General features: G+C 41.8%; 2 protein-coding genes across 3 annotated transcripts in view; one reads left to right on the forward strand and one right to left on the reverse strand.

Annotated features, from left to right (window-relative positions):
- Positions 1-5,063, reverse strand: part of tut4 (terminal uridylyl transferase 4) — a 63,630-nt gene extending 58,567 nt beyond the window's left edge. For both annotated transcript variants that reach the window (XR_010905286.1, XM_067445532.1), the window contains exon 1: positions 4,883-5,063. The gene's annotated coding sequence lies outside the window, so the exon portion shown is untranslated. The remainder of the gene's footprint in view (positions 1-4,882) is intronic.
- Positions 5,064-6,384: 1,321 nt separating this feature from the next.
- gpx7 (glutathione peroxidase 7) lies at positions 6,385-13,732 on the forward strand. Its single transcript, XM_067447155.1, is given in 5 exon segments — positions 6,385-6,421; positions 6,424-6,496; positions 6,498-6,663; positions 12,680-12,941; positions 13,205-13,732. Coding segments are annotated over 5 exon segments (702 nt in total). The 3' UTR covers positions 13,369-13,732.
- The last annotated feature ends 12,653 nt before the right edge of the window (positions 13,733-26,385 follow it).

The raw sequence follows: 26,385 nt of genomic DNA on the forward strand, positions 1-26,385 counted from the left end.
GATCAATTTAAATTAGTATAGTGCTATATTGAGTGAGTGGTATCAAGTCAAGATCTCTGATCAAGAAAATAAAAAACAACTTTGCATCTTTCATTCAGAAAAATGTGTCATCTGATCGGACTGCCAAAGGGAAGACAATTAAAGTATGAATAATGGCAGCTGAATGTATTATTAGGTTAACTCATCACACTAAAAACGCAGACAAGTTGAGCATGTGCTACACATTGAAACTTATTGTACACACGATACGTTTATAAAAGGGCACATATTCCATGCACACTGACAATTCAAGCAATAAGAAACTTTTATAAACAGAAGGAATATTTATTATCAGTCAGCTGGGAAAAGCATCAGCTTGAGCTAGAAAACTAGTCCACATCACTCAACTCCATATTTAGTTCAATATTCCAGCGTCTCTCCGTCAGCGATCATTTCCCAAAGCGTGTCAAATTGACAAGAGCATTCTCGGTCTCAACATCCTGTCGCCAATTCAAGACCTTCAAATGCAAAGAATAAATTCAAAGCTGGGTCAATATCAAGATAATTTACTAAATTAATGTATGACTTAATTTAATAAAATCTATTCGGTTTAAATGTATTTTCACTACATCAACAAATATGACCCCCAAAATGTCAGGCGATGCAACAGTCCGCACAAATGAACAGAGTAAGAAAACCATTTAAAATGGTTCTAATAATAAGAAATTAAATATAAAACACTGTGTTTTATGTTTGAAAACTTTCATATAGACATATTTGATTAGTATTAGTAGTTTTAAAGCTGTTGAGATCATTGCAAAACTAAAACTTATTATGATTTATGAACAGACAAGGTAATAATAGTAAGGATCATGTAGCATCCAGAGGACGCCGACTGATCCTTGTGGAAAAGTTTATCTCAAATATGGATTAAAAAAACCAGGGATGCACCGATATTAATCTCTAATAAAAATAGGCACTTTCAAGTATGGATAAGTTAGCACACTTTCCATGTCATTTACTTTGGTTTAGATTTAGCACCAACAAAATATCAGGTGGTGCAACCAAGAAGTCAGGTGGTGCAACTGCAATGAATGAAACATTATTATTATTTATATATATATATATATATATATATATATATATATATATATATATATATATATATATATATATATATATATATATATATATATAAATTATTGTTGTAAAATGTCAGTTTTAAGGTTAAGATGTTTTACACTTTCAATTATTTTCATTTTTTTTTAAATAAATAATTTCCGATTGCATCAAGTAAAGAAAAAGTTGTCACACTTCATATTAGGTGTCTTTAACTACAACGTACCCACATAAAATAACTTGTTTGGTACGACGTACTTGTTCATGCTGTTTTACAAAACACTTTTTTAGGACATGTTTGGTGGTGTGGGTAGGTATAAGCCTGAGTTATATGGGAAGGGACTGTGCTCCTCCGCAGCGGAGCGACCCGAACCGGGCTAAAATAGTCCCAATATAAACTCTTATTATATGTCTATCCTAGTGATTCAGGAGAAGACAAAAACACACTTCGGAAAAGGGATTTATGATGTACTCACTCATTATATAAATTTATGACAGTTTGAGCACAAGAAACATTTTAATGAATGCATTTTTAAAATACTAAACTGACTTAGCTGATAATGATTTTCTTTAATCATTATTAAACTTAAATTTGTTGTTATTCAAATCACAATCGATCACAGGTCATCTAAACAAACGATTGCAACTGTAGCCCATTCATTCCAGGTCCTACATTCTGAATGTGATCTTGTGAGATTTATTCCGTTTTGGCCAGTTTTTGCTCCTTATATTTCCAGAGGTGGACAAAGTACACAACTCTATTACTTGAGTAAAAGTAAAAGTACTACTGGTCAAATATTACTCCGTTACAGGTGAAAGTTGTACAAATAGATTTTTACTCAAGTAAAAGTACAGAAGTATTTGTTTTCAAAAGTACTTAAGTATCAAAGTAAATTTCCTTTTTTATGCCAATGCATTATTTTATTATTGTTGTATAAATGCACACTGTCATCATGGTTTAAATCATTCAGTGATGCTCCATCCGACATACTACCATACGACTAACTTAAACTCATTTAAATACTTGTAGATAAGTTACAAAGCTCTTTATAAAGCTGCTGTCACTTTAAGGCCGAATGCACGGATCCAATACACTGATACACATCTGATATTCTCACAACTTTACTCTTCTTTCTCCCAGATGTTTATATTTTTAATATTTTATAAGACGTGCACCAAGTGTATGCCAACTAAACTAATCTTGATTTTTTTTTTTTTTTTACTGAAACATACTTTCAAAGTATGGCTATGGGTGCACACACTGTGCCTAAGAACCGTCTTCTTCCATTTTGCTATGAACTGATCAGTGTTCAAAAAAAGTTAGGGAAATGTATATGACCCTATAAGAGTGATTCCTGACAGACTGTCTGAAACAACAACAACAAAAAAACCTTTTAAAGATGGAAAAAATCATCCACCGACTTTCAGAGCTGCTGCAGAAACGACTTTTGACTTAGATAGAAAGGTAGTAGAGTAAAAAGTACGATATTTGTCTTTCAAATGTAGTGAAGTAAAAGTCAAAAGTTTCCAGAAAAAATAATACTCCAGTAAAGTACAGATACTCAAAAAGTGTACTTAAGTACAGTACTCAAGTAAATGTACTTAGTTACTGTCCACCTCTGTATATTTCATTAGAGACTGTTGACTAAAACACTTTTGTTTGTATTTTATTTATATATGTAATTGGCCCAGTATTCAGCACACCCCCTGTCATTATTACTGCTGTCAGGGGGAGCACCAATGGCAATTCTTAACTTTAAACCAACACAGGACAAAGTTAACAAACAGCTGAAAACTAGATTGTAATTAGTTATTGTGTTTAATGCATACACATAGGGGTGTGCGATAATGTAATTGTTGTTTTAATGATTAGCAATCTGACATTATCAAGTATATCCCTCACACACGCACTTTGTGGTGTAGATTTGAAGATTAGTGCGTGCGCTCACCGAGTGATTTATCATTTCAAATAGTTAATAAAAATACCACACGAAGAGGAGTGCAGTGTTCCTCCAAGTATCAGCATGATAACAAATGTGATATTGATTTTATACAACTTTACTAAGTTAATATTAAGCATGGGTGTCGGAACCATTGTGTGTGTGTGGGACAAGACCTACCCACTTTTTAAGACCAATAATATTGGACCCACTCACTTTTAAAATTTAGAAATGTATAAAACACCCATAAGGTAAAGAAATCAGTTTAAACTTTTTTGAAAAGATAATTTCCCGTCACCGCTGTGAACTGACCACCACACAGAAGAAGAAGAATATCGAAATCTTTAGGAGTCAGCTGTCCACGACATCCCATAAAATAGAGATTCGTTTGTCAATATCGCACATCCCTACATGTATAGAATATAAGATTATTTGTCGTTAAACACAAAATTGGATGCTAAAGATACAAATACCTGGCCATTAAAAAAGCAATATTTATAAATAAATAATTTATATGAATGAAATACTACACAAACCACAAAAACTCAATGAGTTTTAAAAATATTTGGTTGTACCACCTAGCAAAAAATAAATTAAAAATTCTTTCAAATGTTGTTTAATAATTGAGAATATTAATGACTCATTTAAAAAAAATGCATTGCATTACATCCATTTCAAAAATATATATTTTTAAAGCTTTATTTGTCATTGACCCAACTTTAAATCTCATGTGCTACTTAACACTCACTTTTAATACAACAAGAATGTATGCATTACAGATATACGAATAGAAGAATACAGACAAGAAACGTAATCACATGCATGCTTCATATGCAACGTTTCCCTTACACTGATCACAACACACTATATGTTTCAGAAAGAGTAGTGTGTTACAACATGTCACAACAAAACAATAATCTACTAAACTAATTACTGCATATGATTATGCATGCATGCTTAAATCCAAAGCGACTAGTATTTTATCAGTTCGTGCATTCCCTGGGAATCGAACCCAAGCACTCGCCGTTAAATATCCAACCAGGAAAGGCAACATCCACAGCCGATTTTACTTTCAGTTCGTCATAATAGAAACGCAAGGTAAACCGCAGAGCATCATGCTTGGTTATACGGCATATTTTAGCGTATCTGTTTACTGAAGAAATAGCATGAGTAGCATATTAGAAGGCTTTTTTTAGCATAACTACACGGAAGGAAGACATGGCATCATGATTCCCAAGTCATTTCATTTTTAATACTCAAGGTTTCACACATTCATGAGCAAATACATCTAGAATCTGTCCAATAATTATATATTCTTAATAACTTAGAAGCCATGCTACATACTAGCTGTCAACGTATCTTATTTTTTTTAAAGCATTAGACAATGTATTGGTGCATACATATTCAGTTCTTCACCTGGTACTCCACAAGTTTAATTACCTGTAAGCCCGAACAAACACAAAACTACAGTCTCACAGGAACTACAGTCGTAAAGTAGAGTCCTAACATTAATTCTGAGGCTATTTGCATGCAAGTTACCTGCCCTGATATTGTGATCTAAGTTAAATGTTATTGCTCGAATCTGATTTGGTATTACAGCACTGCATGTAACGTTAACCTTGCAATGATCAAACACTAGCACTGCACCATTACCTGCACACTTACAGGTAGAACACGTTTACATGTCAGTAATATACACTTAGAATTGTGTATCGTTGACAAAAAGACAAATTCAGGAGTAATTCCCTAAACTTTTGCCAGTGTATTTAGACTTAGCTCGCGCGCTGCGCTACAAACGCCTCGCGCACCTCTCCCTCACTTGTGCCTTTACTTTTCTGTCTTACCTAGATTCACAAATGCGCGGTAGATCAGCAGAACATGCTGAGAACGATCATACGGAGCGGTGACGGTTTGGCGTCGCGTTAAACGCCATGTATCCCGGCACTGATGTTGTTGTTGTTTTCGGCCCTGCTCGAGACGATGAGCGCACGCGCCATGTTAACTCCGCTCGCGCGCTGGATTGTGGGCCGCGTCAGTGCGGCAGGCGGAGAAAGCGAAACTACACTGGAGACCGACGCGACGCTTCGACGCGTAATAGCGTCCAGGTGACGCCTACAGGTGGCGCTCTGAGGCCCAAACAACATAATTATTAAAACATCTATAGTGAATGTAACCTTCTTTTGTTGTTGCTCATGTTCACTTGCATATTAAAAGTAATGTGAACAATTAAAAAAAAAAAATAGGCCAAATTAGTATTATTAATTGATTTATGTTTATAACGTATAGTTCAAATATATATTATATATTATTTTTATATTAATATATATTTTATTAAAATAATAGGGGTTCATTTAGGGTGATTGGGACACTTTTTGCTATTGAGATGTCTTGAAGAGAGTGTCCCAATCCACCCATATTAACTGCAAATTTAAATTATTGCTGCAATATACATGGCATACACACACACACACACACACACACACACACACACACACACACACACACACACACACACACAGACAAACACACACACACACACACACACACACACACACACACACACACACACACACACACACACACACACACACACATATATATATACTAGATAATATAATAAATACTGTTGATTCTAAAAACATAATTTTAGTATGTTAGAAAATACGGATCAAACTGTATGAACCTGCAGTGGGGGTATATTTAGATTTAATTGTATACATAATATAACATACATAAATACAGTAAACAGAAGACATTTACCATCTGTATTTTTTTTTTAAATAAAATAATATTTTAAAAATAAGGTATAACATTCACTGGGATAAAGCACATAGGCCTAGGCCTAATCTTATTACATCATTATATTCAACATGGCTGAATTCACTGTGCATTCAGTGTCAATATTAAAACATATTTCTAATTATATAACATCATTTTTAAATGGAAAATAATAATAACAATTATTATTATATTCATAAGTAATATTCATTCATTCATTCATCTTAGCTACAAAAAGTTAATAGTGCTGATAAAACTATAAATATTAACTATAACTATATTTCACATTAATATACCTGCTTTTATTTCTAGAATAACATATATACTAGGCTACATAATACAGCAGTCATCATTGCATTGCATACATCCATACAAAACAAAATGTTGATTAGCCAACATTTCCTTATGCTTTTATCAAACAAAATAATATTTTAAAGTTTACAACCCGATTCAACCAACCCCAGTTAGCAAGCCCACAGTATGTAAAGTCTTAACATTTTTAATGAACTTGAACTTTACCTTAATTTTCACGCAGTATCCGAAAACATGAAGCTGTAAGCGCAGAGGAATGCGGAAGCTTGTGATTGGCTCTTCGGGGAACGCGTCTGGATGTCCCGCTCGTTCCGCTCTAGGTCCGCGGATTTCCATTCCGTATCGGACCGTCCCGTTCACTCATCTCCCTGGCTCTTCATCAGAGGAATCTCGCTGCACTATGGGGCTGTTTCTAAGAGCACTGGCTTTGCTGACTCTGTTGTGTCTGCTCGAGGCCAGACAGAAAGACTTTTACACATTTAAGGTGGTGAACAGCAGAGGGAGGTTAGTTTCTCTGGATAAATACAGAGGATCGGTGAGTCTCCAGAAATCAGCTCTGATGCTGCAGGCGTGAGATGCGATGCGACTAACGTGCATGTAAGAAAAGCCTGCAAAAGTACTAACTGAGGGGTTCTCCAGATGCATGTGTGCTTTAACACTGGTGTGTGTTTTCCTCACTTCTAATAAACTACTAACCGGCGCCCGGCGGTGTGGAGTCGTTCTTCATTCATTCTGCGTGTCTACGTGGCAGACTCATGCATCTCTCCTTCACTCTATTATATGTTATTGGGTTACACTTCGGAATAACCTTCAGTACTAATATCAACACACATCACTGGGTTAAATCAGGCTAGAGATGAGTGCTGCATGTAATCAAACAGAACGACATTATTATTCAGATGTATTGATTTTGAATGCACACGAGCTGCTGATCATTCCTAATGTTGAACATGATTACATGCTATAATTTATTGCATTACAAGACACATGTTGTGCTTCACTGCTTTTTGTAAAAAAAATCGTAATTTATCATGCATAAAATAACCGATTGTGTCGTTATAATGAGTTAGTAGGCTACGCGGTTTTAAACAGAACTTGCACAACTCATTTTCAGTCACTAGGTGTCGATGTTGAATAACTTTGAAAAAGCTATTCGTAACTTTGAAATCTCCTGAGATATTATTATTATATTAATACAATATATGATTAGGCTATATTATATTATTGAAAAGTATAGTGAATCTGTATCTGGCTAAAGTTTAATTGTGTAAATAAATGGTTGATTCATTTATATTAGCTAAATAATATTTTAACTCTAAAATATTTTACTAACATTCCGATTAGGTTATGAAAATGTTATTTTAGAGAGTTCTCAGAAAGTTTAAAACATATAATTAAAAATAAAATGTTTTTAACATTATAAGGAAAAATTTCATTGTATCTTTTTGCTAATCTGACGATCTGTCTGACTGTGGGGAACAAATTATGTTTCATGAACTATGTATTTTGTGCTAACGTTTAGAGAACATCATTAACCCTCCGGTGCTGTTCTATCATTTGTGACCTGAAAAACGTTTTCACCTTTTTCACCTAATTTTATTTATTTAGCTATTTGTATTTCATCAGAATAATACGAAACTTGGAAAAGGTTTTGGCACTTGACGTGAACACACACAAACAAACAAAAGATCATGGACATCATTTGCTTGTACAGTTGATGGTCAAAAATGAGAGCATTGTAAATGAATGGGAAGCGAATTTCATCTAGTGGAAGCCTTTGGTACTGCACCCAAACACAATCTGACTGAATCACTGAAAGCTCCATTTTTGAAACTGTCTTTGATTTTCGCACATGGAGTAAAATATGTTTTGTATTAAAATTGAAAAGAGTATTTTTGTCTATTTCAAGTTAACTTTTTTCTTTGTCTTTGCTCCAGAACATTCACGATTCATGATATTTTAAGTTGGAAATTTCATCTCTCTATTGAAGCCAACACTTAAAGCTACACTGTGTAACTTTTTTAGTTTATTCTTAGCTAAAAACACTTAGTTCTTTCAAAAAAATATGTGCTCATTAATGTATATTTACTTCTTTCAAGTAATAAAGTATTTTCATAAGTTTATAATATGCCATTGAAAATATACGGGTGAGGGTTCGAACAAGGGGGTAATCTAGCGCTCGGAAAGCATTCCACCCATAGGGGCGGCCATTGCTAACCAAGCCATCACCTGCTGTTAGCATCCCATTGACTCCCATTCATTTTTGAGTCACTTTGACAGTGAATAACTTTACATCTGAGGCGTTTAAAGACTCCATTTGTCCATTGTTTATTTCTAAAGAAACACGACAATGTATAAAAGGCTCCATTACCTTGTATCTTACACTATCGCCCCGCAGAAGCTGTTTTTGTAAAAATAGGCTAACGATTGCGTCATAACCAACGCGACTCTGTCGCACAGTTGAGAAATTACCGTATAGACCTGAGGAGACGCTCAGAAGCAATCTTTTACTGTCTATGAGACAGTCGGGGGGACGTGGAGACATAAAGTCTGATAAAGTCAAGGGAGAAGAATGAGGAGAAGCCCATTGTGAGCCAAAAGCAACGGGACAAAACATTTAAACAACGTGATTCAGATTTCACTTTCCACAACTACTAGAAGACCTACAGCTGTCAGACAGGAGGCTCACGTCACATCTACGTCCTCAAGCTCAGTCTGAGCCTGCGCAGTTCGCTCAGCCATCAGGAAGTGAGTGCTTCTAATCGACCTCACTTTCTGCCGTTGAAGTCTATGGGAACGCTCTGTCCATTTCTTTTACTGTCTATGGGTTCGAATGCCGGGCGCCATGTTGCCCCTCTATCTTGAAAGTACATTAGCCAAAGAGGGACATACCCGTAAATTCAAGCTTTTCGCGTTTTAACACTCGATGGCACTCGTTGACGAGGTCGAACTGGAAGCCGTGTTAATCTTGGACTAAATCGGCCACCGTAGGAGTTAAAACGAAATCAGAATTGAGAGGAACAGAAACTAATATTCACTGGATGGTCATACACCTTTACACCGCTAGATGGGGGAAAATATCACACAGTGTAGCTTTAACTGCAACTTAAACTGCAAAAATTCATCGACTGGCAACTAGGCCTTTACAGCAGAAATAAACATGTTTACAGTCTGGTAGAAACGTGGTTTTGGTCTAGGGCTGTGAGGGAGTGAATAAAAAAATATCAGTTTACATTAATATTTTACTTTAATTAAGGGTGTGGCCACTTTGAGTGACAGGCAGATTGCCTTTTGTCTGCTGTCTGTCAGTCATCACGTCACCTTAGCTCCACCCACATCCCCCCCCTTTGCCCATTTTCGGTTAATCCGGGAGTGACACATGGTGATGCTGCCAAGATGGTGATGGCCGGCTCCGCCCACTTTGGGCATCAAAAATGCTTTTCAGAAACCTACGGGTGACGTCACAGACACTACGTCCACAGTCAAGGGTCTGTGCTCAAAAAGTAAATAAATGGATTATAACTACTGTATAAATATCAAGTAGTACCATAACATCTCCTAAAACTACAAAATAATACATAAAACATGTTAACAAGCTAAAATATAGTACAATCATTGAATTGTATTATACTTTTTTTATTTTATTTGGCGACACGTGAACAATACCACGTGAACAATAGTGGGTTAAAGATCAGAATAAACATTCTATTAATCTAACTGGAGGAACGTTTGTTCTTAACTTTGAGAGAACCTTGCCAGAACGTTAGCCAAAGTTCTAAGAACGTTCCCTGTTAGCTAGGCTACTACTACATACATGAATAATGAATAAAAACATGAAGTGCTTTAATAGCAGCAGCTTAATGGAGATGAGGTGTTCAATCTGCATCAGAAGTGCTGATATTATAGCTCAAGGGCTGAAGGTCAGAAACGGTGTGTAAATTGCATTTATGGGAAAAAAACAAAAGGACACATTAACATTTGTTTCTCATGAAAAGACTTGAACATTTGATTCTCATGAAGAGCAGCTCTTAACTCATCTCACACTGCCTCTAATGGCTTGATTTGGCTTTTAGGCCATCATTGGTGTCCGCGGTCTCATGCACTGCTTTAGAAAGCTTACAGTTGTTACGACTCAGGTTGTGCAGGAAGGAAACAGGGAAGTGGGCTTCAAAAAATGATGGTCTTTAATAAACTCAGGAACAATATAACTAGAATCACAGGTAACATAAACGTAATACCGGACAACCAGAGAACAAGGGAGAACTGAAATACAAACACAGATGACTGACTAAGGCACAGGGGACACAGAGGATGATAATTAACCAAACACAGCTGAAGAGAACCAGGGTGCCCATGGCGGGTCAGGGGTCTCTGGGTGCCCATGGCGGGTCAGGGTCTCTGGGTGCCCATGGCGGGTCAGGGTCTCTGGGTGCCCATGGCGGGTCAGGGGTCTCTGGGTGCCCATGATTTTTTATGAGCACATTAAGAGTAAAAAAGATAACGGATTATGTCTCAGACACACAATAATGTTCTTTATAATTTAATTTAGCTATAAATTATTCACATCTCCTAAATGTGATATCAATTACTGATTAGTTAAGCTTCTTTCTACATAGTTAAAGGAAGTGTATGTAAGATTGTGGCCAAAACTGGTACTGCAATCACTTTTAAATGACTGCAGAGTGGTGTATCCACTCCCCCCTGGATGCCGAAACACTACTGACTTTGTGATTGGTAGATAGCTGGAGGGCGGAGCTTCAGGCCAAAACATCAACATCAGTTGAGGGCTGCAACAACAACTTTTAAATGACAATATCCTAGCCGGGCTACTGTTGTCAGTGATTTGTATTTGTACTGTTGTCAAGTATTTTACATTAACATGATTTCTTAATTACTAGTGACAAATCAGGGCCATTTTATGATTCATTGAAATACATTTCTTACATACAGTTCCTTTAATAGTAGTAGCTGAAGGGTTAATGTAGTAGGCTAATAGTTGTTAGTCCTGCATTACTTCCTGCACGAACAATTATTCTAATGTGTTACGGAAATTTTGTATTAAAAATAGTTTCAAATTAAATGTTTCATAGTATATACTACTAACCCAACACTGTACAAATTATGAATTAAAACAGAATGCAATGATGTGGAAGTTTCACGTTTCAACATTTTATTCAGAATACAACATGTATTGTTGTATTCTGAAGATGATATATTAAATATTGAAAGTGAGACATTTTGACATTTTTGTCATGTCAAATATTGGCTCATTTTGGTTTTATGAGAGCTACACATTCCAAAAAAGTTGGGACAAGGCCATGTTTACCACTGTGTGGCATCCTCTCTTCTTTTTATAACAGTCTGCAAACGTCTCGAGACTGAGGAGACAAGCTGCTCAAGTTTAGGAATAGGAATGTTGTCCCATTCTTGTCTAACACAGGCTTCTAGTTGCTCAACTGTCTTAGGTCTTCTTTGTCACATCTTCCTCTTTATGATGCGCCAAATGTTTTCTATGGGTGAAAGATCTGGACTGCAGGCTGGCCATTTCAGTACCCGAATCCTTCTTCTACACAGACATGATGTTGTAATTGATGCAGTATGTGGTCTGGCATTGTCTTGTTGGAAAATGCAAGGTCTTCCCTGAAAGAGACGATGTCTGGATGGGAGCATATGTTGTTCTGAACTTGGATATACCTTTCAGCATTGATGGTGCCTTTCCAGATGTGTAAGCTGCCCATGCCACACACACTCATGCAACCCCATACCATCAGAGATGCAGACTTCTGAACTGAGCGCTGATAACAACTTGGGTTGTCCTTGTCCTCTTTAGTCCAGATGGCATGGCATCCCAGTTTTCCAAAAAGAACTTCAAATTTTGATTCATCTGACCACAGACCAGTTTTCCAGTTTGCCACAGTCCATTTGAAATGAGCCTTGGTCCAGAGAAACGCCTGCGCTTCTGGATCATGTTTAGATATGGCTTCTATTTTGACCTATAGAGTTTTAGCCGGCAACGGCGAATGGCACGGTGGATTGTGTTCGCTGATGTTCCATGTTGTGTTTTCCATTACAGTATCATTCCTGTATGTGATGCAGTGCCGTCTAAGGGTCCGACGATCACGGGCGTCCAGTATGGTTTTCTGGCCTTGACCCTTACACACAGAGATTGTTCCAGATTCTCTGAATCTTTGGATGATGTTCTGCACTGTAGATGATGATAACTTCAAACTCTTTGCAATTTTTCTCTGAGAAACTCCTTTCTGATATTGCTCCACTACCCAACCCCCCCCCTGCTACCTGTCCCAACTTTTTTTTTGGAATGTGTACCTCTCATGAAATCCAAAATGAATTGATGAGCTAATATTTGGCATTTGATATGTCATCTATATTCTATTGTGAATAAAATATAAGTTTATGAATTTGTAAATGATTGTATTCCTTTTTTATTCACAATGTCTGTCTGTCTGTCTGTCTGTCTGTCTATCCGTCCCTGAATGCAGTAGACATATATCCTGTATGATGTTCTTGATTTTCCTGTGCTGTGTTTGTAGGTTTCACTGGTAGTGAATGTGGCCAGTGAGTGTGGTCACACCGACGAGCACTACAAAGACCTCCAGCAGCTGCAAAAAGACTTCGGGCCGTTTCATTTCAATGTGCTGGCATTTCCCTGTAACCAATTTGGCCAGCAGGAGCCCGGCAGCGATAAAGAGATCGATAGCTTTGTGCGGCGGGTCTACGGGGTTTCTTTCCCCATCTTCAGCAAGATCGCTGTGGTTGGAATAGGGGCAAATAATGCTTACAAATACCTTGTGGGTGAGTGGAACTGATTACAGAGGGATCAAAAAGTACTTAGACACTTAAATCACACTTCAAAACATCAGCCAGTGCATTACAAAATATAAAATCAAGTGTTTCCACTCAAGCTGTTCATGTGCAACACCTCATACCTTTGTGGGCTAACATAAAGTGTTTGAGGGAGCATTGCATTTGTATGCAATGTAACAGCTTGTCATTTGACATTTGATTTGGCATGCTGTGCTCTCATTTAAACAACCGTCACTCTTTTCTAATTTCAGAGACGTCTAGGAAAGAGCCGACCTGGAATTTCTGGAAGTATCTCATCGATACCGATGGCAAAGTTGTTGATGCGTGGGGTCCTGATGTCTCCGTCAAAGAAATCCGCCCACGGATAGCGGATATGGTTCGGAAGCTGATCATCAAGAGGAAAGAAGAGCTTTAAGTCCTTTGAATCTTCTTCAGCTCTGAAAACTGTCGACACTCAGACCTCAGAAACGGATTCTTTGAAGAAACAAATGCTAATTTAGGCCTATTCAAAGTACGAAGTGTGAGATACACCAGCGCAACCCACTTTAAACCACCATATATTCTCTTAACCTGTTGAGAATCTTTCAGTTGTGAAAACTTTGTTACATATAGAGAAGCACTGAGAATAAAGTGATAAAAGGCCACTTTTATCAATAAACCACTTCATGCTTACACTAAATCACGCTATGTCTAATAGAACATCTCCAAAATAATGAAAAATGAGCAATACGACGAACAGATTCTGGAGTAGAAATATTTATTTTTATACTCCCATTATCGTTTTTGTTCTGTGGTCTCTCTGAAAGTTTTTTTTTTTTTTTTTTTAACATTGGACCTTGTTATATTTTAGTTTGGTGGCTTCATTAAAAGTTTTGTCCTAAATTTTTGTTCTTGTTTATTTACTGAAAATAGTTATTTTTTGGAAGAAAATGTCTTTGGTGGAGTTTGTGTAAAATTAAACAAATGACTAAAAATGAAAGCTTAAATCCATCATAGTTTGGCCCTTGTCAAACTCGCTCAAATCCCTTGCCCATTTTTCCTGCACACCTCTAACACATCAACTTTAAGGACAAAATGTTCACTTGCTATTCCCTTCACCTGTCATAATATTATGCCTGATCAGTGTATATTAATATAGAAAAAATGGGGGACTAATAAGTCCAAATTTAAATTTCATATCAACATTCTTTCTATATTTTTTCTATATTTGTTCTATATTTGGTTAGCCATAATGTATTTTTAATTACCTTTATTACTTTAATCATTGTTATTACTTCAATCATTTTTATGCAGAGGTTTTGAGCACAGAACATCTTTACAATTTCCATTTCCACATTCATGGCATTTTCTAAAGTGTGTGCTCAGGGTGACTGCAGCCAGTCAAAAATTTGAATGCGTGTATGAGTGATCGAAAAAAAAAGGTTTTTATTCCCACAAAAATTGCAGAAATGTATGTTGGGTCCTCACATTTTCATCAGAAAATATAATAGGCTAATTTAAGATAACTCTGCTAGATGCTGTAAATCTGCCTCTATCAATAGGTGACTGAGCTGTGAACCGATGCATGGAAAACTCAAGGTAAGATTTACATTGTGTAAAAAATATTATACAAAACACAAATTAATATTAAAGGTTTGATGGAATGTAATAGAAGAAAACTCAAGGTCTTTAGACTTGAACACTTTTTATAACTCCATTGTAAAGCCTGACAAATCCAATCGCAGTAATGTAAGAACAGCCCTAGATTTTAAAAATAGAAGTCGTTCAACCACAACACGCTGCCAGCTGCTACTTCACGGCTCTTTGGAGTAAATGATTTGTCTCTATAATAATCTTTTCTTCTATATAATACAAATTTCTTCTATGTCTGACAATTAAGAAAAGTAATACCAGACATCCTAAACAAGCTGCTTTATTTGAGGTGTCCCTTAAAGAGCAATAGTAATGGTGATGCTTGACTAAGCAAACACTGCTAATCATTTTTGCCCAAAAGAAGAAGAAACCTTTGGAGAAATCTGCAGCATTGTATTAACTCATTTTTAAAATGACATCTTCCTTTTTTTTAAACAGGAGATTTACAGTAAATAATAATAATTAAAATAAAATAATAAAATTTCCCTATTACTAAATTAAATATGATTTTATTCTTATCATACCAAGTATATGAGAGTTTTACAGCAGACAATCATTGGACTGAGCACGTGAGGTGTGAGTTTTTCCTAGGTCCGCAGGATCACAAAACTCGCTCCTCCACCGTCAATAAATCGCCATCTGAATGCAGGAGTTTTATCTCTGAGGTGACATGCACATTTATTTTTACGGACATCCACATGAGAAACAATTACCGTCTGAATAGAGCTATTGCCTCAAAAATCCCCCACATTTATATGAATTACCCAAAAATTCTGATGTGTATTTTTTTTTAAATATAACATAGAATGTCATTAAGCAATATCACAAGAGCCAGATAATTGTTGTCATGAATATAAGCATGATTGCGAATGATATTGATTCAAATAAACATTCAATAAACAAGAAATGAATATTAAATGACAAATTTTAATTTGGGAACGTTTTGTTATTAAATAAATCAGCTGCTTTGAACAAATCGGTTGAATAAATTATTCTGTGAATGTTACATTATGTTAATGTTTTAATGTTAAATTAATCTTAACATTATTTATGAAGGTGTAATTGTACCAATTCAACTTCTGTGCCATTAATCAGTGATTTGTTTGTTAATTTGTTAATTACATTTAGTAACTAAATACAAGTAATTTTTTTGATGATTTTAAAGGGATCGGTGAAACACTCAGTTTCAGTCAATCTCATGTCAATCTTGAGTACCTATTGAGTAGTATTGCATCCTTCATATCTCCGAAAAGTCTTTAGTTTTATTATATTTATAAAAGAAAGATAGGCTGTACCGAGTCTTTCAGGAAAAAAAACGAGCGGCTGGAGGCGTATCGTGTGGGCGGAGCTAAAGAATGACGAGCGCGCAGCTACAGCACGAGAGCTTCTGAAAGCTGACATCGTCAAAAGTGGAAAAGAAAACGTTACTCTAATAAACCATGGCTATCAATCAGATTCAACTAATACAGATATGATCCAGAATCAGATCCGGAGGCTGAAATAAATTGAACAGGAGAAACAGCAACAGCAGGACGTCCGTCTCTGTGGTATGTACTGTATTTAGTGGCCTGTCAACATTTGTGTGTGTTTACTCGCAGTTTATGAGGACATGATTTGGTTTATGGACTATTGTATGCAACTAAACCTTAGCAGTAGCAAGCAAAACAGTTTTGCACGTCAGACTAGTGTAACGTTATACATAGAACAACAAGAGTGGAGATCCACTGTTGCGACACGACTGAAGCGATGTTGTGACGCTTCCCGTCATTTCTGCGTTCAAATCGGTTCAAATGCAGCGCTGCCTTCCCGGAATGCTGTGCTGAAGCGCTGAAGTCGCTTGATGTCACCCATAGGAATAAAGTGGAGCGTGGTGTGACATAAGTGTTCACGGACGAGTGGATCTGCACCTGAGCGAGTGTTTTCGGGCGTGCATTTCCTCTCTCGCTCTAGTCACGCGTGCGCACCCTACCGGGAGAAGAGCCGTACGGCCCATACAAGGATCTACCGCTCTATCGACGTCAAGCCGACCCATACTCGAAAAAACTCTCAGAAACTTCTGAGAAACCGGAAGGAGTATTTTTGACACAGAAATACTTCATCAAACGTCCAACATTAGTTTTTGAAACTTTGTCTATATTTAGGATGGGAATCCAAGTCTTTAACAGTGTAAAAAGCTCAGTATGCATGAAACAGCATTTCACCCCCCCTTTAAGGAGTGCTGATCTGATCTTGGTCTTGACTTGGTCTCGCCCTGTCTTGGTCTTGGCACACGCTGGTCTTGTTCTTGGTTTGGTCTTGGTTTAGGTGGTCTTTACTATAACATGCTGGACAGAACCAGTGGAGACAGGAGAATTATTGCTGGGTGTAATCAGCAGGGGCAGGCGATCATCTTCTTTAAACATAAAAAAAAATATTTTCAGAGTCCAGCAACAACTCTGTATGGCGGGAGTGTGGGTGGAGCTCCTATCCCTTCCCTTGTACTCCACGCTAACTCCCTTGAGGATACCCCAGATATCAACGCTTGCACATGTTCGGACGCGTTTTGATGCTCAGGCTCCAGGGCGATGGTTGGCTCTGTCTGGTCCTCTGGCTCTTGCATTGCTGCAGGCTCGGGTTCTCTGTTAACACAGCTGGGTGATGACTGGTTAGGCTCTGGGTCGTGGGCTCTGGGCTCCACGCTGGAATATCCAGCCATAATCCTCCATCAAATTCCTCATTTCTGAGAGGAGGAAGAGGTTCACGGCTGATTATTCCATTTTGATATTTAAATATACTCAGTACAAGGGTCTGTTCTTCTATAACGGGTATCTGTGGTGAATAAAGCGCTCAACAACAGGAATAAAATCACAACTTTTAATATAATACTTTTGAAAGAATCAGAATCGTCTCAGGTTACGTATGTAACCCTGGTTCCCTGAGGGAACGAGACGCTGCGTCGAAACGCTGTGAGAACGCCTCTGCGTTAATGCGTCGTGAAGCGCCTGTAGAACCATTCCATCGGAAAAAAGATCGATCGTCGGCGTGATGACGTCATCGACCGGAAGCTATAAAGCGTCCGTGAAAACAAACAGGAACTAACTTCTGATAAAGCCTGAAGTAAGTGATCACGGACACGCCGGGAGTATGGCAGAGCGACGCAGCGTCTCGTTCCCTCAGGGAACCAGGGTTACATACGTAACCTGAGACGTTCCCTTTCGGGGAACTCGAGCTGCGTCGAAACGCTGTGAGAACGCTTATACCCACATGGCCATAGGACCAAGTGTCTCGTATGTGTGAAGCCGAAGCGCACACGGTTACGAGAGAACCTGCGCCCCAACAGTAGATGCCAGGTCTAGTTCATAGAACCTGACGAAGGTTAAAGGAGACGACCATCCGGCCGCGTTACAAATATCGTGGAGGGAAGCCCCCGACAAGAGTGCTTTGAAGCAGCCATACCCCTGGTTGAATGCGCCCGGACAGCCAGTGGAGACGGCTGCCCGGCCGCTTCATAAGCAAGTGAGATGGCCTCGACCACCCACTTGCTCATCCTCTGCTTGGATACTGGAGCCCCCTTCTTAGGGGGTCCGAAACAGACAAATAATTGGTCAGATTTTCTCCACAGGGCAGCTCTGTGGACGTATGTATCCAGTGCCCTCACAGGACACAGCAGATTTAATCTTTCCTGGTCTGACGTCTTAAACGGAGGAGGACAGAAGGCTTGGAGAGTGATGGGGCCCCGTGGGCTCGTAGGAACCTTGGGGACATAACCCGGCCTGGGATGCAGAAATGCTTTCACCATCCCAGGCGAAAACTCTAAACATGAGGGCCCTACCGACAGGGACTGAATATCTCCTATTCTTTTGAGAGATGATATGGCCAAAAGAAAGATGGTTTTTAGGGTGAGGAACTTGTCCGAAACCTCCTCCAGAGGTTCGAACGGTGGTCCGGACAAGCCCCCCAAAACAATGGCCAAGTCCCATGCTGGGACCCTCGAGTGCATAGCCGGCCTCAACCTTAGAGTGCCACGGAGGAAGCGTGTAATTAGAGGGTGTCTTCCCAAAGACACTCCACCGAAAGGGACGTGGAAGGCACCCAAGGCCGCCACGTACACCTTTATTGTGGAGGGGGTCAACCCTGCCGAGAACCTTGCCTGCAGGAACTCCAGCACTGTACCAACCGGGCAGTTAACTGGGTCCCACTGGCGTTCTCTGCACCATGCTGAGAAAAGTCTCCATTTCAAAGCGTACAGCTTCCTCGTGGACGGAGCTCTGGAGTGCAGGATGGTCTCTACGACCTCGGCCGAGAGACCTTCCTCTATGAGCCTAGCCCCCTCAGAGGCCAGGCCCACAGTTTCCACATCTCCGGGCGTGGGTGCAGGAATCTCCCGCCCGCCTGAGAGAGTAGATCCCTCCTGGTCGGAATCTCCATCGGAGAGCCTTCCAGGAGAGATATCAGGTCCGAAAACCATACTCGGGTCGGCCAGTACGGAGCCACTAGAAGTACCTGGGCCCCGTCCCGGCGTACCCTCTCCAGAACTCCTGGAAGCAAGACAATCGGGGGGAAGGCGTACAGAGGCAGCCTTGGCCACTCCTGTACCATGGCATCCAACCCCAGCGGGGCTGGATGGGTCAGAGAAAACCACTGCGGGCAGTGGGAATTCTCCGCCGAAGCAAATAGGTCTATTTCCGCTTTCCCATAAACCTTCCACAGGAGCTCCACCACCTCTGGGTGGAGTCTCCATTCCCCGGGCCTCGGCCCCTGTCTCGACAGGCTGCCTGCTTCCTGATTCAGGGCCCCCGGGATATATACTGCCCTGATTGACAGCAATTTCCCTTGGGCCCACAGGAGGATCCGATGTGCCAATTTGTCCAACGGACGAGACCTCAGACCCCCCTGGTGATTTATATAGGCGACCACCGACGTGTTGTCTGTCCTGACTAGCACGTGGTGTTCCCTGAGGTCGGGCAGGAACTGTTTCAATGCAAGAAACACTGCGAGCATCTCTAGCCGATTTATGTGCCAGTGCCGCTGATGTTCCTGCCATAGACCCTGGGATGAGCGACCACTCATGGTCGCCCCCCAGCCCGTGAGAGAGGCATCTGTCGTTAGCGTTACGCGACGAACATGAGCCCCCAACACGGGACCCTGAGATAAAAACCCCGGGTTTTTCCACATGACCAGAGCACGTAGGCATCGCCGCGTGACTTTGATCGTGCGGAGCGGATTTCCCCTCGGGGAGAACCCTTTTGTTTTGAGCCACCACTGCAGTGGCCTCATGTACAGTAGGCCAAAAGGTATCACGTTGGACGCTGCTGCCATGAGACCTAACAGTTTCTGGAACTGTTTCACAGTGACGGCCCGGCCTAGCCTCTGTTCTTTGACGGCTGCCAGGATCGATGCTATGCGTGTTGGCGATAATTGCGCCCGCATAATTACCGAATCCCAGTTCACACCTAGAAAAGTGGTTCTCTGAGCCGGAGAAAGCACACTCTTCTTGGCGTTCAGCCTCAACCCCAGCTTCGACATATGGGCGAGAACAGCATCTCGATGCTGAACCGCCATCTGCTCTGTATTCGCTAGAATCAGCCAGTCGTCGATATAGTTCAGAATGCGGATGCCCTGCAGACGCAGCGGCGCCAGAGCTGCATCCACACACTTGGTGAACGTGCGGGGTGACAGTGCTAGACCGAAGGGAAGTACTCGATATTGGTATGCCTCTCCCCCGAAGGCAAACCTCAGGAACTTCCTGTGATGTGGAAGGATGAAGACATGAAAATACGCATCTTTGAGGTCTATGGTGACAAACCAATCCTCCGACTTGATCTGCGATACAATCTGTCTGAGTGTAAGCATCTTGAATTTGAGCTTGGCCACCGAGCGATTCAAATGCCGCAGATCTAATATCGGGCGTAAGCCCCCATCCTTCTTCGGCACGATGAAGTAACGGCTGTAAAAGCCAGACTCCCTGCTGGGAGGGGGAACCCTCTCTATAGCCCCTTTTTGCAGGAGTGTCTCTACTTCCTGTGCCATTACCAGAGCCTGCTCCGGGCCTACCTCTGTAGGTAGGACACCGCTGAAAGGAGGTGGCCGACTTCTGAATTGAATGGCGTACCCCTTTTCTATTATCTGCAGGACCCAATGAGATATATTTGATAGACGTTTCCACTCGTCTAGAAAATCTACTAAGGGAACCAGCCTCTCGAGGCTGGCCTCTGGTGTATTTTGAGCAACAAGCACAGTGCCCTGAAGCGGCGGACCGGCAGGGAACGACTGACTTGACTGCTCGGCGGAGACCGACTGCGCCCCGGCATTGCGGCGGGGTTGGCAGCGCGGCCCCCCGAGGGTGCCGCAGGGAAACGGGTACCGTTGGCAGGGGTAAACACCGTTTCCCTACGGGGGGAACCACCCTCAGCGTCCTGACGCTTCTGGCGTCAGGAACGCTTCGACGAGGCCTTCTTGGCGATCAGGACTGTCCGCAGATCAGCCCTGCCCCTCGAAGGCCTCGTCTGAGAGCGCCGCCCCTCGTCCCCGCGCTGAGGGGGAGCTCGGGCAGCGACGCTCTGCTTTTGTTGAGCCCTGTGTGAGGAGCTCGTACTCGGTTTGGGCTGCTTGATTGTGTCAGCAGCAGCCCCAGGGACCTGGACCCGGAGAGGGAGGAACTGCTTGAGTGCCGCAGCTTGCTTTTTCGACTCCTGGAACCTCTCGGTGACAGTGTGAACTGCGTCACCGAAGAGGCCTCCAGGAGAAAGCGGCCCATCGAGCAGGAAGCTTTCTCCCTCTCCTTGATGTCTGTGGGGTTCAACCATAAGTGCCTCTCCGTAGCCACCAATGCTGCCATGGAGCGGCCAACACATCTGGCCGTCTCCTTGGTGGCCCGGAGAGCTAAATCAGCGGAAGATCTAAGTTCGGCTACAATATCTCCCCCCACGACATCACTACCGTCCAAATCCCTCAGCAGGTCAGCCTGATATGCCTGCACGATAGCCATCGTGTGCAGGCATGCAGCAGCTTGACCCGCTGCCGAGTACGCTTTACCCACCAGCGCCGACGTTGTCTTAAGAGGTCTGGTGGGCAAAGTCGGGGCCTTAAGGGACGATGCCGAAGAAAGGCGAGAGATGGCTCGCAAGCGTCTCTTCAACCTTTGGCATCGCCCCATAACCATATTGTTTCAGCCCGGCGGTGTTGCTGTAGACCGAGGTCTGCGGGCTGAAAACTCCATATGATGCCGGTCTCCTCCATGATCTTGCCACCTCGGTGTGCAAGTCATGAAAGAACGGCAGGCCCCGCCGCTGAGGCTCTGAAGCGCGAGACGGCAGGAATCGTTCGTCTAATTTGCTATGACGTTTTCTTCCTGCCTCAGTTCTTTCAGTGGCCCAGTCGATGTTTAACCTGGCCACTGCTCGCGTCAGAACCTCAACTAGCTCCTCACTAGCAGGGGACTGAAGTGGCGAGTCTTCAGTCTCGATGCTTTCAACGTCCACCTCCTCAGAGCTGGACAGATGAAGCACCGGCGACTCTCTCGGGGGGGAAGAAACCGCCATGCGTGCTTCCATGCCCCGAGAAGAGCCGCTGGATGGGGCAGGTGAGGGCAGAGATAAGGCAGCGCCCGTCTCTAACCCCTCTGCCACATCCAATTGTGATCCCCACGACTGCAGCCTTCGCTCCGCCTCAGCGGCAGCGGGACCAGAGCCGCGGGGAACACGAGCCGAGGCACCCTCCTCGAAGAGTGCCCGGCGGGAGCGCAGCGTTCTCAGTGGTAATCGCTCACAATGCTCGCAAGCAGCCCCCTCGAGGGCTGCCTGGGCATGCTGCGCTCCCAAGCATGCAACACAGAGAAGGTGTGTGTCCCCACCCGTGATGTAGCGTGGGCAGGGAGGAACACACTTTCTGAAATTGCAGCTCTCACTCGCCATCTCTATCTATTTTATTTTTCTCTTTTTTTTGTTAATCTACTGATATTTAACAAAAAGGGTGGAAAATCTCTGGATATAGACAGACAAAAACACCAAATAGACAGACAGGTTCACACAGATCGCTTGCTGAAGGCTCAGAAGCTAGTTCCTGTTTGTTTTCACAGACGCTTTATAGCTTCCGGTCGATGACGTCATCACGCCGACGATCGATCTTTTTTCCGATGGAATGGTTCTACAGGCGCTTCACGACGCATTAACGTAGAGGCGTTCTCACAGCGTTTCGACGCAGCTCGAGTTCCCCGAAAGGGAAAAACAGCCACATATATAAGACCACATCCACTTGAATTTAGAGATTTACCCATCCAATCTTCTTTTCCCCTGCATCTCAAGAAATATCTGCATACACGAAACCGTTGAAACCGACTCAAAACGATGTAGAATACATGCCAGGCCAATGTGTGGCGCTGTTTTTCTTCCACAGAAATACACTACAAAAAAAACAGAGAAGAAGAGGTGTGGCTACAAGGGGTGAAGTAATGGTAGGACGTGAGGCAAAATCTCACGATAAATTAACAATAAATAAATCAGCTACTTACCAGATTAACCCTTACAATAATGCAAATACAATAATTAAATGACGCAATATTGATGTGTGTATGCCCAGTGTCTGTAGCTGTATCCCTTCTAGGCTGCGTCCGAAAACCTAGGCAGCTGACTCAATGCCTCGCTGCCTTATCGGGCAATGACAGCATTTGTGGATGAAGGCACCTCACAAAACTGATTTTGGACAGACTTCTAAGGCAGTTGAAACAGTTTAATGATCGATAGCATAAAAGAGCGAGCTTTGGTGAGAACTAAACACATATTTAATTACTACATTAGTCATTTCTCGCTAGAAATTACATCAGAAGTGGAAAATATAGGTAAAAACATACATTTACAAACACACTAACCAGCAAACGCAAATTTCGGACGCCATCTTGTTTTCCCAGCTCAACTGTCACTGAATGTAAAGGACAGGATTGTGGGATATCAAAGGCAGTGAAGAACACATGTACGCTGCCTTTAAAAATCCATCAGATGAAGGTCTCTCAGGAGACAGGAAGTGACGCAAACGTCTCGGTTACATATGTAACCCTCGTTCACTGAAGGGGGGAACGGAGACGTACGTCGGACTTAGACCGACGAATGGGGATCACTTCAGGGAGCCCCTATCAGCTTCGAGATTTAGAAAATGGGCCAATGAACATTGGCATGCGTGCTTTGCATATCGCACCTAACCCCGCTGCGCGGGTATAAAGCGGAAGCGATCACCACGCACCATTGTTTTTCACTGAGGAGCCGAACGATTCGTCGACCGAAAATGCCTGCAGGTACCCTACCCTCTTGATAGAGGCCAATGCAACCAGGAGTACTGTCTTCAGAGACAGAATTTTTAACTCCACTGACTGCAAAGGCTCAAAGGGAGGTCTCTGAAGTGCACTAACCACCAGGAAAAGGTCCCAAGAGGGTATAGAGGGGGGCGAGGCGGATTTAATCTCCTCGCGCCTCTCAGGAACCTGACGATCAGGTCGTGCTTCCCCAAAGACTTACCTTCTACTAGTTTGTGATGTGCAGCGATAGCGGCCACATACTCCTTGAGGGTGGAGGGAGACAGCCTTCTCTCCAACCCATCTTGTAGGAAGGAAAGCACGGCCCTGACCAAACATCTTCGGGGGTCTTCTCGATGAGAAGAGCACCAGTCGACGAACAGGTTCCACTCCCACGCATAGAGGTGCCTCGTGGAGGGAGCTCTAGCGGAAGCGATGGTGTCTGCCACAGCATGTGGCAGGCCACCTAGAACCTCCGCGTCCCGTCCCGGGACCATGGGTGCCAGAGGGTGCCCTGTCTCTGAGTCAGGAGGTCCTTCCTCAGAGGAATGGGCCAAGGAGGTGCTGTCGCAAGGATCACTAGTTCTACCAGAAAGACTCAGGAGAAATATATTGACAATAGTGCATTTATTAACAGCTCAACAAGCTGATAGTGTACAGAGTCATTTGGCGTAGGCCCCGTCCGAAGAGCATAATCCGAGGGTCTCGGATCTGCAATTCCTGCCTGAAGACGAGGGCAGGGGCGCAGCCGACCCCCCAAAATGGGTGGAGTGTGAATCCATCGGGACGGGGCCCGCCAACCCCCAAAAGTTGGTAAATGATTATACCCACCGGTCTAAAATCGGAGTTGAAATGGGTTCTGAACCAGCCTTTTGAAAGAGGTGCACCGTTAGGTAAGATAAAGAGAGGGGCAACGTTAGAAGTTTAAGGGCGGATTTTAAGAAATTTAACCATAGATGTAAATGGCAAAAATTTATTTTAGGGAAAGATAAGGTGATGCCGGAGCTTTGAGCATCGTTTTTTTGAATGTTAAAGAATTAGAGTGAAGCAATTAGGAGAGAAACAATATCAGAAAAGGAAATACCGCGAGAAGGATCGAAAGTATCAGTATCGGAAGAGAATTCGCCTGGACGCATGAAACCGTAAAAAGCAGCTAGAACACTGCTTCTAGCAAGATATTGATGTAAAAGGAAAAGAGACCGTTGCGAACGGAATTGATGAATTTATGCAACAACGGCAGAGTAATGGGCAGACGTTTATCGATCTGTTTAATAGAGGATTTAGCTAAGCCTTTAAGGAGTAAACGAATGGAAGTTTCGGAGAAGAGACTTGGAAAATTAGGATTATTTATTTTTGCATAGAATTGAATACCTGCGAGGAGTCGGCGGATGGAAGAGTTTTTTTTTTTTTTTTGAAATTGGAAACGAGAAAGGAACAACGGTCGCAATTAAAATGGGAAATACTAGAATTTGGAAGGCTAAACAGAACATAGAAAAAGCTGACCATGCGGACGTGTAAGCTTTGATGTTTTGGTAGCGACACCTTAATACATATTGTCTAGCCGAAGTAAGCATATCGTTTAATCTAATTAATTTCTGCTAGGAGAGGACAGGGTATTGGGAACGGATTAGCTAGTTGTAGATTCCGTCTCAAACTGGAATTGAATCGATAGAGCACGTCAGCAATAACATGGCAATGGCCATGAATATATTTCCAGCTTCAATGTTAGAATTACAACAACAGATTGCCAGATAAACCGTCTCACCAAAGCTTACTGGAAAGGCAAGATGATCTGCCTTGTTAGTGATGGCAACTGTGCTTTGTTATCGCAGAACATCAAGATGCGTTTACGAGACTATGAATGGCCCCAGATCATGCTAGCGTCGGCTATGGGGTAAATCTCGTAGAGCAAGAGCAGACCAATTCGGGTGATGAATTTGCAAAACTGCAGATGTGGTCGAATTTCTTTAAGAAAAGACGAACGGATTCGTTAAAATAGCGCAAGGAAAGCATTGCTAATTGACTGCGTGTAGCATTTTCTGCTCTGTTTAGGAACCTAAGCATTGTTTATATTTAGTGGAAAGAGGTCACCGCGGAGTGAAGCTGAAGGTTTTTTTTTTTTTTTTTTTTTTTTGTAGTTGCTTTCATATTTTGTTCCCGTCACAAGTAATAATATCAAGTATAACTAAATAATTGTCATCCCCTGTGTACCTTAGCCCACTCTTGACTCGCGTCAAGTATTAACGCCTCGTCCGTTTGGGGAGGAGCGCGCGCAGTCGGCGGCGGCTCACGCTGCGGAGCCAGCAAAGTATGAACGAGCTTTATGTGTTCAGCTCCTTAGACGGCCTTGGCATTTGACTAGCCTGCTTGATGTCATGTTGATGAGCGCTGCGAATGGAACATGCCAGTTTTTATTTTTTTATTTTTATTTTTTTATTATTATACCACCGAATGGCGAACGAGCAATTCCAGACTAGACGGGAATTGTAGAGCGAGAGAAGTTGATTGGCTAAGAAGGTTTGTGACATTCGTAAAACA

This window comes from Pseudorasbora parva, chromosome 6 (assembly GCF_024679245.1).
Source record: "Pseudorasbora parva isolate DD20220531a chromosome 6, ASM2467924v1, whole genome shotgun sequence".
Taxonomy (NCBI): domain Eukaryota; kingdom Metazoa; phylum Chordata; class Actinopteri; order Cypriniformes; family Gobionidae; genus Pseudorasbora; species Pseudorasbora parva.